The sequence below is a fragment of the Cervus elaphus genome, chromosome 32 (genome assembly GCF_910594005.1).
Source record: "Cervus elaphus chromosome 32, mCerEla1.1, whole genome shotgun sequence".
Taxonomy (NCBI): domain Eukaryota; kingdom Metazoa; phylum Chordata; class Mammalia; order Artiodactyla; family Cervidae; genus Cervus; species Cervus elaphus.
Genome location: NC_057846.1, coordinates 41779771 through 41797394, shown reverse-complemented (window position 1 = coordinate 41797394; position 17624 = coordinate 41779771). Strand labels below are relative to the sequence as shown.

General features: G+C 43.4%; 1 protein-coding gene across 4 annotated transcripts in view; it reads left to right on the top strand.

Annotated features, from left to right (window-relative positions):
- LOC122688102 (A disintegrin and metallopeptidase domain 3-like) overlaps window positions 1–17624 on the top strand; it is a 125392-nt gene that overhangs the window by 43590 nt on the left and 64178 nt on the right. For all 4 annotated transcript variants that reach the window (XM_043893923.1, XM_043893921.1, XM_043893920.1 and 1 more), the window contains exons 8-9: window positions 16147–16218; window positions 16668–16834. In XM_043893923.1, coding sequence (XP_043749858.1) covers window positions 16147–16218; window positions 16668–16834 — 239 coding nt within the window. The remainder of the gene's footprint in view (window positions 1–16146; window positions 16219–16667; window positions 16835–17624) is intronic.

Sequence of the window (17624 nt, the reverse complement as noted above, 5' to 3'; positions counted from 1 at the left end):
TAAATGTTGGAAATCATCTCACATGCAAAGCTAGAAGGAAGGTAGGAAGAATTTTGTCTTTTAACAAAAGTATCTATATTTATAATAAGGAGTTAGGAGACACTTAAATTAGATGTAAAATAAGATGTTAAAAGCTGTAATTGTGAGGGGAGTTGAATATACACACATGGTTGTTAAAAATGTATTTGAAATTAAGAGATCAGCAACTTAATCATATATAAATACCTATGTGTATGTATAGATTGATACATAAAAACATCATGGTAACTGCAAAAGAAAAATGTATACTATATGCACACAAGAAAAGTAAAAGATACCCAACTATAATGTTAAGGTAGTCATCAAAACATATGAGAAGGGAACAAAAGAACAAGAAAGGAACAAAAAAGACCTACAGAAACAAATCCAAAGCAATGCGCAAAATGGAAATGTGAACATACATATCAATAATTACTTTAAATGGAAATGAACTAAATGCTCCAATAAAAAAGAAATAGAGTAGTTAAATGGATACATGACAAGACTCATCTATGCACTGCCAAGAAGCAACTCACTTCAGATCTAAAGACTCACAGACAGAAAGTGAGGGAATGGGAAAAAGTATTCCATGCAAAAGGAAATTGAAAAAAAGTCAGGGTAGCAATACTTATATCTAACAAAACAGATTTGAAAAAGAGGTTGTTACAAGAGACAAGAACACTACATAATGATAGGGATCAATCCAAAAAGAAGGTATAACAAATGTAAATATCTGTGCACCCAACATAGAAGCATCCAAAACCATAAAGTAAATATTAATGGACATAAAAGGGGAAATTGACAGTAACTCAATAATAGTAGGCAATTTAGCAGCTCACTTACGTCAATGGACAGATCATCCAAACAGAAAATCAATAAGAAATCAAACGCCTTAAATGACACATTCTATATATATGGAACATTCCATCCGAAAGATGCAGATTGCAAATTTTTCCAACTGCACATGGCACGTTCTACAGAATAGACCACATGCTAGACTATAAAACCAGCCTTGGTAAATTTCAGAAATCATGTCAAGCGTCTTTTCTGACCACATGTAATGAGACTAGAAGTGAACTACAAGAAAAATACTAAAAAAAAAAAAAAGAAAAGAAACCACTAAACACATACAGGCTAAGCAATGTACTTGTTAATAGTCAATGGGTCACCACAAAATCAAAGGTGAAATAAAAACTGCCTGGAGACAAATGAAAAGAAAACACAACCGTCCATAAATCTTAGATACAACAAAAGCATTTCTAAGAGAGAAGTTTTTGACACAGGTTTTGACACAAGCTTATCTCAGGAAACAAGAAAAATCTCAGATAAACAACCTAACCTTACAGCTAAGGGAATTAGTAAAAGAACAAATAAAACTCAAAATTAGTAGAAGGATAGAAATCATAAATAACAGAACTGAAACAAATTAAATAGGTACTAAAAGAGTAGAAAAGAGGCATACTAATCAAGGAAAAAGAAGAGAGGTCCCAAGTCAATACAATCAGAAATGAAAGAGTAAAAGTTACAACAAACACCAAAAAAACATAAAAGATCATAAGAGACTACTCTAACAACTATACACCAATAAAATGTACAACTTGGAAGACATGGGAAAATTCTTAAAAATATACGATCTCCCAAGACTGAACCAGGAAGAAATACAAAATGTGAACAGAATAATTGTAAGTAATGAAATTGAATCTGCAATTTTAAAACACCCAAAAAACAAACGTTCATGGCTTCACAGGTGAATTTCCCCAAAAACTTAAGAGAAGAGTTAGCATCTGTCCTACTCAAACTATTCCACAAAATTGCAGAGGATGGAACCATTCTGAATTTATTCCATAGGGAGAGCATCACCCTGACAGGAAAGTCAAAAAAAGATATCATTAAAAAAAAAAAAAAAAAACAGAAAATTACAGGGATTCCCTGGTAATTCAGTTCAGTTCAGTCACTCAGTCATGTCCAACTCTTTGTGAAACCATGGATTACAGAACACCAGGCTTCCCTGTCCATCACCAATGACTGAAGCTTACTCAAACTCATGTCCATCGAGTCAGTGATGCCATCCAACCATCTCATCTTCTTTCTCCCCCTTCTCCTCCCACTTTCAATTGTTCCCAGAATCAAGGTCTTTTCAAATGAGTCTATTCTTCACATCAGGGGGCCAAGTATTGGAGTTTCAGCTTCATCAGCAGTCCTTCCAATGAATATTCCAGACTGATTTCCTTTAGGAAGGACTGGTTGGATCTTATGCAGTCCAAGGGACTCTCAAGAGTCTTCTCCAACACCACAATTCAAAAGCATCAATTCTTTGTCACTCAGCTTTCTTTATAGTCCAACTTTCACCTCCATTCATGACTACTGGAAAAACCATAGCTTTAACTAGATGGACTTTGCTAGTAATGCCTCTGCTTTTTAATATGCTGTCTAGGTTGATCATAGCTTTCCTTCCAATGAGAAAGCATCTTAATTTCATGGTTGCAGTCACCATCTGCGGTGATTTTGGAGCCCAAACCGGTAAAGACTGTCACTGTTTTCATTGTTTCCCCGTCAATTTGCCATGAAGTCATGGGATCGGATGCCATGATCTTAGTTTTTTGAATGTTGAGTTTCAAGCCAACTTTTTCACTCTCCTCTGTCACTTTCATCAAGAGGCTTTTAGTTCTTCTTCGCTTTCTGCCATAAGGGTGGTTTCATCTGCTTATCTGAGGTTATTGATATTTCTCCCAGCAATCTTGATTCCAGCTTGTCCTTCACCCAGCTTAGCATGTCACATGATGTACTCTGAATATAAGTTAAATAAGCAGGGTGACAATATGCAGCCTTGACGTACTCCTTTCTCGATTTGGAACCAGTCTGTTGTTTCATATCCAGTTTTAACTGTTGCTCCTTGAGCTGCATACAGATTTCTCAGGAGGCAGGTCAGGGGTCTGGTAACCCCATCTCTTTAAGAATTTTCCACAGTTTATTGTGATCCACACAGTCAAAGGCTTTGGCATAGAAAATAAAGTGGAAGTAAATGTTTTTCTGGAACTCTCTTGCTTTTTCGAAGATCAGCGTATGTTGGCAGTTTTATCTCTGGCTCCTCTGCCTTCTCTAAAACCAGCATGAACCTCTGGAAGTTCACGGTTCATGTACTGTTGAAGCTTGGCTTGGAGAATTTTGAGCATTACTTTACTAGTGTGAGATGAGTGCAATTCTGCAGTAGCTTAAACATTCTTTGGCCTTGCCTTTCTTTGGGGTTGGAATGAAAACTGACCTTTTCCAGTCCTGTGGCCACTGCTGAGTTTTCCAAATTTGCGACATATTGAGTGTAGCACTTTCACAGCATCATCTTTTAGGACTTGAAATAGCTCATCTGGAATTCCATCACCTCCACTAGCTTTGTTCATAGTGATGCTTCCTAAGGCCCACTTGACTTCGTATTCAAGGATACCTGGCTCTAGGTGAGTGATCACACTGTTGTGATTATCTGGGTCATGACAGTCTTTTTTGTATAGTTCTTCTGTGTAGTCTTGCCATGTCTTCTTAATATCTTCTGCTTCTGTTAGGTCCATACCATTTCTGTCCTTTATTGTGCCCATCTTTGCATGAACTGTTCCTTTGGTATCTCTAATTTTCAAGAAGAGATCTCTAGTCTTTCCCATGCTATTGTTTTCCTCTTTTCTCTTGCATTGATCGCTGAGGAAGGCTTTCTTATCTCTCCTTGCTATTCTTTGGAACTCTGCATTCAAATGGGTATACCTTTCCTTTTCTCCTTTGGCTTTAGCTTCTCTTCTTTTCATAGTAAGACCTCCTCAGACAACCATTTTGCCTTTTTGCATTTCTTTTTCTTGGGGATGGTCATAATCACTGCCTCCTATACAATTTCACAAGCCTCCATCCCTAGTTCTTCAGGCACTCTCACTATCAGATCTAATCCCTTGAATCTATTTGTCACTTCCACTGTATACTCGTACTAGATTTGATTTATGTCATACCTGAATGGTCTGGTGGTTTTCCCTACTTTCTTCAATTTAAGTCTGAGTTTAGCAACAAGGAGTTGATGATCTGAGCCACAATCAGCTCCCAGTCTTGTTTTTTCCTGACTGTATAGAGATTCTGCATGTTTGGCTGCAACGAATATAATCAATCTTATTTTGGTATTGACCACCTGGTGATGTCCATGTGTTGAGTCTTCTCTTATGTTGTTGGAAGTGGGTTTTTGCTATGACCTGTGTGTTCTGTCCGTAGTCTGAGTCCCCGGTCAGGAAAGAAGACTCCTCGAAACAATGCAACTTGCAATAGGGGAATTTATTACTGACTCAAGCCAGGGCCTCCCGCCCTCACCAAGGGTGTGAGGACGAAAAGGCCCCGAGCCCCAGTTATCTCGGGTATTTATTGGGTACAGTTATTCAAATGTAAGCAGCAGGTAGTTGGCCCAAGCGGATTGGTTACACAGTAGGTAGTTGGCGCAAGCAGATTGGTTACACAGTTGCAAGGTAATTTTTGTTGGCCCAACGTGGGGCTTTCAGCTTTCCCCTGATAGGTTCCCTTTTTCTTGCTAGGCATATGTTGATTGGCTGGCTCCAGGAGGCCTAATAATTATGTTACCCCGGGAAACCAGGCCTACTCCTAATCTAGGCTGCCTGTCATGGCATTAGCCGTGACAGCCTCACATTTCCCCCCTGTCTTTGTACTTTTGTAGAGGAATCTTTTTCTTCACCCTGTGATATTGGCTGATATTGTTGTCTCAATATCATAATTTGGATGGTATTTAGGCGCTCTCTAATAAATGAGACCAGACGGTTTAAAATGCATGGACCAAAGGTCAGTAGCAATATTAATATTATGAGTGGACCCAGGAGGGTGGAAATCAAAGTGGTCAACCAGGGGGAGCGCTGAAACCAAGATTCAAACCAGCCTTGTTGGGCTTCTCATTCTCTCTTCAAGCACTGGGCTAGTCTCTCTCTTACTTTTTGGAGAGATTTTTGTACCACCCCTGAATGGTCGATATAGAAACAGCATTTTTTTCCTAGTGCTGCACATAATCTTTTTTGTTGCAGAAACAACAAATATAAACCTCTTTTATTCTGTAACACTACTTCAGCCAAGGAGCTCAAGGATTCTTGGAGGTGTGAAATGGACTTCTCGAGTTGTTCAATATCTTTATCTATTGCAGCCCTTAGTTGATTATACTGTTTATCTTGCAACGTTAAGGCTGCGATCCCACTTCCCATTCCTATAGCACCCAATAGGACTGTCAAAGTCAGGGCAGTGATTGGTTCTCGTTTTACCTTATATTGACCCGATGGGTCTAACCTAGGTTGTAGTTCTTCCTTTGAGTAATAGTTTAGCTGGGGGATCAGGTGGACTAGGACACAGAAATCTTGGGAGGCATTAAGTGCTGCCTTATGGACACACGGGGTTAGTCCGGCGGAGCAAGCCCACCACCCGTTTTCTGGCGGAAGTACCCACTGGTGAGTAGAATTGGGGAGGCTAGTCCTAGGGACTGAATTATTATCACATAGGTGTTGATAAGTCTTAGGGATAGTTCCTACACAGGTGCCTATGCCCGCAACGGAGCCTACTGTCAACCGGCCTGACCCAGGTTGTTGCTGCCGTCTGCAGGCCGAGACATCAGAGGTCACGTTGAATCTTGAAGAAAAGGCAACCGCCTCATAATAGGGAGGCCTAATATTATAGCAAAGCCAGCAACCATTTGTTAAGTCCGGACGAGAGGCATTTAGGGTGAGATAGGCTGAGGAGATCATTTTCATAAGGGGGTCTGTTGGTGGGGACATGTCAACCCTGGGGGGGTCCCATGGTGCGTGAAATCGATCTATTAGCCTGACTTTGGTTCTGGGAGGGAGGCTTTGGGGTTGTTCCCTGGGGGGTGGGCTTCGGGGCTATCACCTGGTTTGGTCTTAAGGCTACTTTGGGTGCCAAATAGAGCAGTCCCTGTTTTAATTTAAGCTCAAACCGGAATCCTGTGTCATAGCCAGTCTTGTAAAGATGGAGGCCCCAAGCTCGGCCAACATCTCACCTGGTACATTTTTTTCCTTTGTCTGTGAATTTGATCTGTAATGGGGAACATTGCCTGGGTTTGGATGATACTCCCTCAGTTGGACATTTCTGGGAATTCGGGGGTGATTTTACCTGAATGAGGTCCCTGTCGGAGTTAGTGAGCCAATGGACTGTTCCCGTGGTTTCGCAACCCCAAGCGGCGCAATAAAAAGAGTCAACTCCCCCACATTTTTCAATTTGGTTCTGATCCCTTCCTCCCTCCGGGCAGACATAGACAGGCACCTGTTCATAGTACTGTGGGCCTTTTCGCTCACAGTTACGGGTGAACAGACCGAAAGAGCTGTGGGCAAAGAACTTGGTCAGTTGGTGGGGACCAAACCAATTACCGTCAGCTGCCAGCATGCACAAATCAAAGGTCAGTACTGGCTACCATGTCCCTTTGGGGGCCACGTTGGAGCTCGAATTAAGCACTTCTCCAGTCTCAGAATTTTAGATCACCCAAGTCAGGTTAGCCGGCTGATGGGGGTTGTGGCTGGTTGCTCCTGGGCCGATGAAAACTGTTATCAGCAGGAGGGTTAAGAGGGTTCTCATCGTACGAGTTTCAGTTTCAAAGGATTTGACGGGTGAGGTCTTGCCTCCCATTCTGCTTGCGCCATCTCCTGTTCTTCCGGGGTGGCTTGCCTCATGTGATTGCAGTGAACCCAGGGCCCGATCCCGTCGACCTTAACAGCAGTAGGAGTGGTAAGGAGAACAACATAAGGGCCTTTCCATCTAGGTTTTAATGCTTTAGATTGGTGTCGTTTTACCCAAACCCAATCACCCAGGCCAATATTATGTGAGGGGATGGTTTCCTTGCTTGTTCCCTCATGTATCTCTCGAATTAATTTTCAAACATGGCTATGCGCCTTACTTAATGTCATCAGTGTTTGCTGGAATTGTCCCAAGGTAGGGGGTGGTAGGCATTTTCTCTCAAATATAGGACACACAGGAGGGGGTCTTCCATATAGAATCTCAAAAGGGGTAAGATTCAGCTTATAAGGGGTGTTACGTGCTCAAAAGAGCGCGAAGGGAAGGAGGGTCACCCAGTCCCCGCCAGTCTCTATTGCCAACTTTGTCAAAGTTTCTTTTAGGGTCCGATTTATTTTTTCAACCTGTCCTGAGCTCTGGGGATTATATTTACAATGTAACTTTCGTTTTGTCCCCAGAGCTTGGGCCAGCCCTTGTACAATCTGGCTCACAAAGGCAGGTCCGTTATCAGAGCCCATAGTCACTGGCAGCCCATACCTAGGCACTATCTCCTCTAAGATATTTTTAGCAACCACTGTTGCTGTCTCTCCCTTAGTGGGGAAGGCATTTACCCATCCCGAGAAGGTATCTACCAGAACCAACAGATAGCGATAACCGTACTTGCCTGGTGTTACCTCAGTGAAATCTATCTCCCAGTGTTGCCCTGGCTCTTCCCCTCAGTACCTCTTTTTAGTGTGCTGTCTTTTCCCTGTCCTCATCAGCTGGCACGCTTTGCAAGCCTGGATTATCTCTTGTACAGTTGCATTTTGTCGAGGGAACCTCAGGCAGGCCGTCTGGAGAAGTGTCAAGGTCTTTCTCTCCACCAAGTGTGTAGTTGTGTGCAGCTGTCCACATAGGTGGCGACCCAGGATGGCAGGCAATATCAGGTTGTTGTTTTGATCTCGGTACCATCCATCTTTGTCATCCTTCTGGAGTGTGGTATCCTCGTTGATCCAAACGAGGTCAGGGAGGGAATAGTCGGAGACTGGCGGCAGAGTTCCCATACCAGGAGGTGAAAGTCCCACAGCTAATATGGGGGCGGCGTAGTCCCGGCTGGCCGCTTCTCGAGCGGCCGCATCAGCAGCCCGATTGCCCCGTGCCCTAGGGTCTTCTCCTTTCTGGTGACTGGGGACATGTACAATTGCTACTGCCCGGGGCAGTTGAACAGCTTTCAGGAGCCTGGGGATCTCGGGCAAATTCTTGACTTCTTTTTCTTCCGCTGTTCTAAATCCCCTTTCCTGGTATATCGGACCTTGAATATGGACAGTGCTAAAAGCATATCGGCTGTCCGTAAAAATGGTGACTCTCTTCCCTTTTGCTTGTTCCAGAGCCTGTATTAGGGCAATCAACTCTGCTTTTTGTGCAGACGTGTTTGGGGGAAGTGTCTCAGCCCATATTGTCTGTCCTGAATCATCAACTATAGCATCTCCCGCCTTCTTTTGTCTATCTTTTACATAGCTGTTGTCATCAGTGAACCATACTAGCTCACTGTTGTTTAGCGGCACATCAGTTAAGTCTTTTCGAGCCGCCAGGGCCTCAGCCAGTATCTCACTGCAATCATGGAGAGGACGGTCCTTCTCTGGGTTAGGTAGAAGCGTGGCTGGATTCAGGAAGCAAGGGGTCTGAAAACGCACCCGTGGGGCATCAAGCAGCAGGGCCTGGTAATGTGTCAAACGGGCATTGGAGATCTACTTACCCGGCGGCTGCTTTAAAACCCCTTCGATGGCGTGGAGGGTGTAAACCCAGAGTTGCTGTCCATACGTCAATTTGTCAGCGTCGCGGACAAGGAGGGCAGTGGCTGCAATGATGTGGAGGCAAGGGGGCCACCCAGAGGCCACCGGGTCCAATCGCTTTGAAAGGTATGCTACCGGCCGCTTCCATGGTCCCCATTGTTGCGTCAAGACCCCCTTCCTTATTCTTTGTTTTTCATCTACAAACAGCTGGAATGGCTTATTTGGGTTAGGCAGGGCAAGGGCTGGGGCTTCTAGTAGGGCCCGTCTGAGTGTCTGGAAAGCTTGTTTCATTGGCTCAGTCCAAGTCCAGTTTGGGGTCTCTTTACTTTTCTCATACAAGGTCCGGGCCTTCTCGGCAAACCCCATGATCCACAGTCTACAATATCTAACAGTCTCTAAAAACTCTCTCACCTGGTGGGGGGTCTTGGGCTCTGGTATCTGCAATATTGTTTCTTTCATGGCCTGAGTTGGCCACCTTTGTCCCTGCCTGATCTTATACCCCAAATAGGTGACCTCTTGCTGGGATATTTGCACCTTCTTTGCGCTAGCACAATATCCCAAGGTGCCTAGAGTCTGTAAGAGGTCAGCGGTGGCATGGCTACATGCCTCCTTTGTGGTTCTAGCCAACATAAGGTCATCCACATATTGCAGCAGGATGACCTCTGGGTGGCGAGTCCGATATTCATAGAGGTCCTCACTCAAAGCCTCATTAAACAAGGTAGGGGAGTTTTTGAACCCTTGTGGGAGGCAGGTCCAAGTTAGTTGTACTACCAGTTGGCCTTCCCCCTCAGTCCACTCAAAGGCAAATATTTCCTGGCTCTGGGCCGCCAAGGGTAGGCTGAAAAAAGCATCTTTCAAGTCCAACACAGTGTACCAAGTGTACTCAGGCAGCAGACTGCTCAGGAGGGTATACGGGTTGGGGACAGTAGGGTGTATGTCACTCACCCGCTTGTTGACTTCTCGTAGGTCTTGGACAGGTCTGTAATCCATACTCCCTGGCTTCTTGACCGGTAGTAAGGGGGTGTTTCAAGGGGATTTGCACCGCTTGAGAATTCCGGCATCCATGAGCCATCGAATGTGGGGAGTGATCCCCCGCCGAGCCTCCTGGCTCATAGGGTATTGCCTCACCCTCACAGGAGTCGGCTCGGCTTTTAGTTCGATGACGACTGGATGTCTCTGTTTAGCCAGTCCCATTCCTGCTGTTTCTGCCCATGCCAACGGGTATTTGTGGACCCACGGTTGTATATCTGGTGCTATAACCTCTGAGGGCTTAGGCACAAAAAGTCTGTATTCATCTCTTAAAGCTAGAGACAAGACATGTATCGGCTATCCAAGTCCATCCGTGACTGACATTCCCCCAGGGTCAAAATGGATCTGAGTATTAACTTTAGTCAACAAGTCCCATCGAAGTAGAGGGGCTGGGCATTCTGGTATCACCAAAAACGAATGGGACACCTGATGGGTCCCCAGATTTACTTTCCGTTCCGTGGTCCAACAATATCTTTTTGTCCCCGTGGCTCCCTGCACCAAGCTGGTTTTTTTAGACATTGGTCCCAGTTTTTGATTTAAAACAGAGTGTTGGGCGCCAGTGTCCACCATGAAGCCAACGGGTTTTTCTTCCACATGTATGGTTACCCAGGACTCGGGAAGGGGTGTCGAGTCTTGACTCTCTTAGTCACTGTCTTCCCCCGCATATAGAACTCTAGTTCTAGGGGAAATTCTCTCTCTATGGGTTGTTCTTTTCTTCGGGTCCCTCTTAGGGCACTCATTTTTCCAGTGCCCCCGTTCTTTGCAGTAAGCGCACTGATCTTTCTTTAGGGCCTGCCTTTTTGGTCTCTCTGTTTCTCCCGTCTGGGGGCCTCGAGGCTCCCTCAATTCTGTTCCGGCCTTTATCCCCACAAAAAGAATCTTGGCTAGCTCTCTCTGGTTCTTCCGGTTTTCCTTCGCCCTATGTTCCCTATCTTCTTTCCTGATCTTCTCAGCTAGTTCTCTTTCCTCCCGACAAAGTCGTTCCTCTCTTTCTTCTGGGGTCTCCCTATTATTAAATACCTTTTCAGCTGCTTTCAGTAAGTCTTGTATTCTGTTCTCTTAACCCATCTTTTGTAATTTCTTCTTAATATCTGGGGCTGCCTGATTCACAAACGCTAGTAGAACTGCAGTGCGTGATTCTTCAGCCTGGGGGTCCATAGGTGTATATTGCCTAAAGGCTTCCATTAGCCTCTCTAGGAAGGCTGACGGGCTCTCAGTGGGCTCTTGCCTTACTAAATTTACCTTCGCCAAATTTGTCGGCTTCCTAGTTGCGGCCCACAGGCCAGCCATTAGAGTCTGGCTGTACACTTGGAGATGCTCCCTACCTTCCACTCGCTCAAAATCCCAGTTAGGCTGCAACAGAGGAAACCCCTCGTCCACGAGATGAGGCTGGGCGGTTGGTCTCCCGTCGACCTCCGGGACCCCTTTCCACGCCTCTGCCAGGATTCGCTCCCGTTCTTCCGTGGTGAAGAGCACCTGCAACAGCTGCTGGCAATCATCCCAGGTGGGGTTATGAGTGAACAAAATGGAATCTAAGAGGTCAATGAGGCTTTGGGGTTTCTCTGAAAAAGGAGGATTTTGGGTTTTCCAATTATACAGATCACTCGTGGAAAAGGGCCAGTACTGATAGGTTCGCTCTCCATCCAGGTTAGCTGGTCCCACTCGGATGGGGAGTGCCTGTACAGTAGATGAAGGTAACTCTGGGTCCCCATGATCCTGCTCACCCCTATTTCCTCTATTCCTTCTCTGGGGTCGGGGTTCCCTTGTCCCTTCTGATTCATCGGTGGGGGGCCTCTTCCCCCGGGGGGAACCTGCAACAGAGGAGGGGCATATGGCGGGGGCCTAATTTCCGTCTCCAAGTCAATCAGGTTCCAGTATGAGGATCCCTGCAAGACCGGTTTTGGGCCCTTATTCTTTTCGGCTTCCTCTGGGGGAGTGGGAGTTTCCATAATCAGGGCCTGTACATTAGGAGAATCAGGGAGTTTGTGAACAGAAGGTTTTAACCATTTGGGCGGATCTTTTACTAGGTCTTGTCAGACCATAACATATGGGACTTGGCTCGGGTGGCCCCAAGGATCAGGAGCCATAACTTTCTCTTTCACTGCCCGAATAATAGAAGGTTGAAAAGTTCCCTCTGGAGGCCATCCAACTTGGAAGGTGGGCCACTCTGCAGAGCAAAACGTTATTAATTTACTCTTTGTAACCAGTAGCGGCAGATCATACGCTCTAGCCCTGACATCCGAGAAAGGATCAGTCATGAGAGAGAGTGGGGTGGATTTTCCTTGCTCCATAGCGAGAGTCAGAAGAAAGTCACTGAGAATTACCACCAAAAAATCCTATCGGGAGTGGTGGCGGCCAGGAGGTTGGGCTTGTGGTATGCTTCGTGGAACTATTTGAATGCCTTAGCCGTTGCACAGAAGTTTTCTTGTTGGGGGCGGGCACCCTAAGGGTTTCTAGCCCGTTCCGTGACCCCCTTATCCTTTCACGGGAGTCTTCCAGTGGCAGGCGCCCTATCGGCTCTTAAGTGCCTGTCCCGTGCCCACACAGATGGGTTTTTATTTGGCCAGATTCTCGGTTTAGAATACGAGAAAAAAGAAAAGAGTTTCACCCTCTCAGGCTCCCGTTACTGGGGCTGACTTGTTGGGAGGCCTTCAGAATCCACCAGGGATTAGCCCTGGCCGGGACTCGTCAGTTGCCCCGACAACTGTCTGCCTGTTCACTGAAACTCAGAAACAGAAATGAGGCTCCAAGGCTTTATAGGAGGAAGTAGACAACGACACACCAGAGAACAACAAGACAGGAGACAATGCCGGCAGTTATACAGATGCAGAAAACACATAGACAGACACACATCAGCTGACAACACAGAACTGGGGGGCGGGACCCCCTGAGTTTCTCTATCCTCTGGAACAAGGGTCACCTTACCGAATGGCATCCGCTGTTCCCCAGATCCGGGCTTAGGAGAGGAGGTCTCCTTCCCGCAGAGCCAGCTGCCTTCCAGCATGCTCACTGGCCTCGGCCTCACGCCGGACAGAATGGCCAATCCGTTCCCTCATGGAAAGCTTTCCCTCATGCCAGACACCTTCCTGCCTTCTAGCAGGGCCTCGGATTTACACTGGACTTTTCCAGACCTGCCTGAGCACCGGTGCTATTACCTGTCCTTTTTCCCCTTTGTTCCAAAGAGCGTTCTTCCCCGGTCAAGGGATCCCGGACGAGCCCCCAGATGTTCTGCCCATAGTCCGAGTCCCCGGTCAGGAAAGAAGACTCCTTGAAACAATGCAACTTGCAATAGGGGAATTTATTACTGACTCAAGCCAGGGCCTCCCGCCCTCACCAAGGGTGTGAGGACGAAAAGGCCCCGAGCCCCAGTTATCTCGGGTATTTATTGGGTACAATTATTCAAATGTAAGCAGCAGGTAGTTGGCCCAAACAGATTGGTTACACAGTAGGTAGTTGGTGCAAGCGGATTGGTTACACAGTTGCAAGGTAATTTTTGTTGGCCCAATGTGGGGCTTTCAGCTTTCCCCTGATAGGTTCCCTTTTTCTTGCTAGGCATATGTTGATTGGCTGGCTCCAGGAGGCCTGATAATTATGTTACCCCGGGAAACCAGGCCTACTCCTAATCTAGGCTGCCTGTCATGGCGTTAGCCGTGACAGCCTCACATTGTGCGTTCTTTGGCAAAACTCTCTTAGACTTTGCCCTGTTTTGTTTTATAGTCCAAGGCCAAATTTGCCTGTTACTCCAGGTATCTCTTGACTTCCTACTTTTGCATTCCAACCTCCTATAATGAAAAGGATATCATTTGGGGATGTTAGTTGTAGAAGGTCTTGTAGGTCTTCATTGAACATTTCAACTTCAGCTTCTTCAGCATTACTGGTTCGAGCATAGACTTGGATTACTGTGATATTGAATGGTTACTGGTACTTCAGTGGATAAGGATTCACCTGCCAATGCAGGGAACATGTGTTCAGTCCCTGCTCTGGGAACATCCCAATGTCTTGGAGCAACTAAGCCAGCAAGCCTCAACTACTGAGCCCACACCCTGAAACTCCTGAAGCCAGCTGGCCGAGATCCTGTGCTCTGCAACAAGAGAAGCTACCACAATCAGAAGCCTACACACTGCAGAGAAATTCCATGCATAGCAATGAAGATCCAACATAGCCACAAATAAATCTTTTTTTAAAAGAGAAAATAGCAAGCCAATACCACTGATAAACATAGATGCAAAAATTCTTAACAAAATGTTAGCAAACCAGTTTCAGCACTATATTAAAGGGATCATACACCATGGTTTAGTGAAATTTATCCCAGAGATGCAAGGGTTTTTCAGTATCCACAAAAAAAAATTACTGTGGTACACCTACACATGGCCAATAGGCACATAATAACCATGTGATCATCTCAGTAGATACAGAAGAAGATTTTTACAAAATTCAACTTACATTTATGATAAAAACTCTACAGAAAAGAGGCATAAAGAGAATGGTCCTCAACATAATATAGCTCATATATGACAAACCCACACTAATATCATACTTAATGGTGAAAAGCTGAAAGCACTTCCTTGAAGATAAGATAAGCAAGATGTCCTTGCTTGCTAATTTTATTCAACATAATGCTGGAAGTCCTTGCCTTAGCAATCAACAAAGAAAAGGAAATATAATCCCACTTGGAAAGGAAGAAACAAAATAGTCAATGTTTCAGATGACATGATACTACACATAGAAAATCCTAAAGTGAAAAGAAGTGAAGTTGCTCAGTCATGTCCAACTCTTTGTGATCCCATGTACTGTAGCCTACCAGGCTCCTCTGTCCATGGGATTTTCTAGGCAAGAGTACTGGAGAGGGTTACCATTTCCTTCTCCTGAAAATCCTAAAGACAACACCAAAAACTACTAGAGGTAATCAATGTATTGGCAAAGATGCTGGATGCAAATTAATATACAGAAATTTGTTGCATCTCTGTCTACTAACAATGAACTATCAGAAGGATAGATTAAGAAGACTGTCTCCTTTACTACTGCATCAGAATGAATAATACCTAGGAAAAAAATCTAAAGAAGTAAAAGACTTGTACCTAAACAGTTGGAAAGACACACTGTTTTCATAGATTTCAGGAATTACTGTTGTTGAAGTGCACATACTCCCAAGGCTATTTAAGGATTAAGTGTAATCCCTGTCAAATTACCAATGGCATTTTTCATGAAACTAGAACAAGTAATTCTAAAATTTGTATGGAAACATGAAAGATCCCAAATTGCCTAATCAATATTGAGAAATAACAGAAGAAAGTATCACACTCCCTGACTTTAGACTATACTACTAAGCTGCAGTAATCAAAATAGTATGATACAAGAATAAACCCAGACACATAGGTCTATGAAATTGAATAAAGAGCCCAGATATAAACTCATGCACTTATGGTCAATTAATCTACAACAAAGGAGGTAAGACTATACATTAAATAAAAATGTAGTCCTAAAAATAAGTGATGCTGGGAAGACAAGACACCTATGTATGTAGGACTGAAAGCAGAACATTTTCTCACACCATATACAAAAATAAATTCAAAATGAAACAAAGACTTAATGTAAGACAGGAAACCATATTAGTCCTGGAAGAAAATATAGGCAGAACACTCTCAGTCATTAATCATAACAGTGTTATTTTATCTGTCTCCTCAGGCAAAGAAAGTGAAAGGAAAAATAAGCAAATAGTAACTACTTAAAAGCTTTTGCACAGCAAAGGAAACCATAAACAAATGAAAAGATAGCCTGTAGAATGGGAAAAGAGTAGTTGCCAGTTATGACTGATAAAAGGTTAATATCCAAACTATATAAAGAGTTCATACAACTCAATATCAAAAAGAACCCAATTTAAAAGTGTGCAAGAGAACTGAACAGACAGTTTTTCAAGGAAGACCTACAGAGCACAGAAAAGATGTTCAGCATGTCTGAAATGCAAATCAGAACTCCTAAGAGATATCACTCCCCACTTATCACAATGGCTATAATCAAAAAAGCCACAAATAACAATTGTTGGCAAGGATGTGAATAAAAAGGAACCCTTATTAATTATGCAATCTTGGAATCTTAACTTTTGATCCTAAACAACTACATGTGTAAAGAGGAATATAATCATCACCATCTCATTTTAATATTATTGTTGTTGTTTAGTCAGCTACTGTGTCATATCCAACTGTCTTGAAACCCCATGGACCGTAGCCCCTCCAGGCTCCTCTGTCCATGGGATTTCCCAGGCAAGAATGCTGGAGTGAGTTGCCATTTCCCTCTGCAGGGGATCTTCCTGACCCAGGGGTCAAACTCACATCTCCTGCATTGGCAGGCAGATTCTTTAGTACGAACCAGTTGGGAAGCCCTATTTTATATTATCGGTTACTATATAATGTCCCTAGGTTTAAGTCTAGAAGTTGTTAAGTATTTGTTAAGTCTTAGTTATATATTTGTCCTTTTGCTTGCATGTTGCATTATTTTAACATTTTTATATCCATTTAAATGTGGTAGTTTAGTCATTTTCACTGATGATTAAAAAATAAAATTTGCCTTTCAGTATGATTATATGGGCTCTGAAGTGGCAATTGCATCTGAGAAAATTATCTATATTTTTAGTCTAATCAACACTGTGAGTATTTACCTTTCATATTTAAGTAAGAAGCATTCATGTAAATATAGTAGCATTGTTGGAATAATAGCAGGTGCACTTTTAAAAATACTCCTGTATTTATTTGGCTGCATTGGTTCTCGGTTGCGGCATGTGGGTTTGTTCCTTGTGCTTCACCAGCTCAATAGTTGTCATGCATGGTCTTTGTTCCTCTGCGGCATGTGGGATCTTCCTGGACCAGAAATTGAATCCACGACCCGTGCAGGGAAAAGCAGATTCTTAACTACAGCCCACCAGTGAAGTCCCACATGTGCAATTTTATAAAATGTATACTCCTACAAACTTGTTTATCCCACCAATGAATTTCATCTGAAAAAGAAGATAATCAGATATACTGGTATTGCATATAAATGGATAGTATTATATTTATGATTACTTGTAGCCATATATCATGAATCTCCTATTTTTAGATGTATTCTCAGCTTCAAGTGTCTGTTATGTTAACTTCTCTGGAGATCTGGTCAGATAGAAATAAAATTTCAACTGATGGAGATGCACATGATGTACTACAAAGATTTGTGTCCTGGAGAGAAACATTTTTATTACGAAGGTCCCATGATTTGGCATACTTATTAGTGTAAGTAATTTGTTTCATTGGTATAAAGTTTATCAAACTATAAGTGAAATATCAAAATTGTTCACAAAATTTATTATTTAGAATAACAAAGATAGCTTAAAAAATGACTATGTGAGTACTGTGTTGGCAGAACGCAAGCTATAAAAATCTGATGATACCATGTAAGACACTAAAGCATGGTGGGCCATTATCCTGAGTGGTCTGCTTATTTCTGAGTTTAAAGAACTGAAAATATGAAAAGCCTTGGGATCACATAGGGCCTCTATGGTTTTAAAGAATTTCACAGAGGTAAATAACCAAGACCAGCATTTTAACATTAAATAAAGCATACATTAGTTAACAGAATGCAATAAATCCATATAAATATGCTTACAGGAGAAAACAGGTAATATGGTGACCTATCCTGACCTAAGGTGTAGCTATTTAGCTGCTTGCACTGTAACTTTCAAGAGTCTTTCTATATACTGATTTGATTATTTTGGATGGAAAGAAATGAAAACATGATTCTGGAAGGCCTTAAGTAATATGGATACATCTATAAATCTCTGGTGTCTCTGTGGAATTCAAGGTCAGGTTTGGAGGTTCAGGAGCAGCTTTAACTAAGGATTCATGTGTGTGTGGAGACTTAATGCATCCCATCTCTGTTTTTCCTGATTACTGTGCCTCACACTCTTTCTCTATCATCCCCCAGTCAACACTTTTTATGCCATCTGAGGTTTTACTACATGCAAATTCATGGCAGTAATCTATCCTGACTTTTCTGTCTTAGAACTTTGTCCATCCAGTGTTG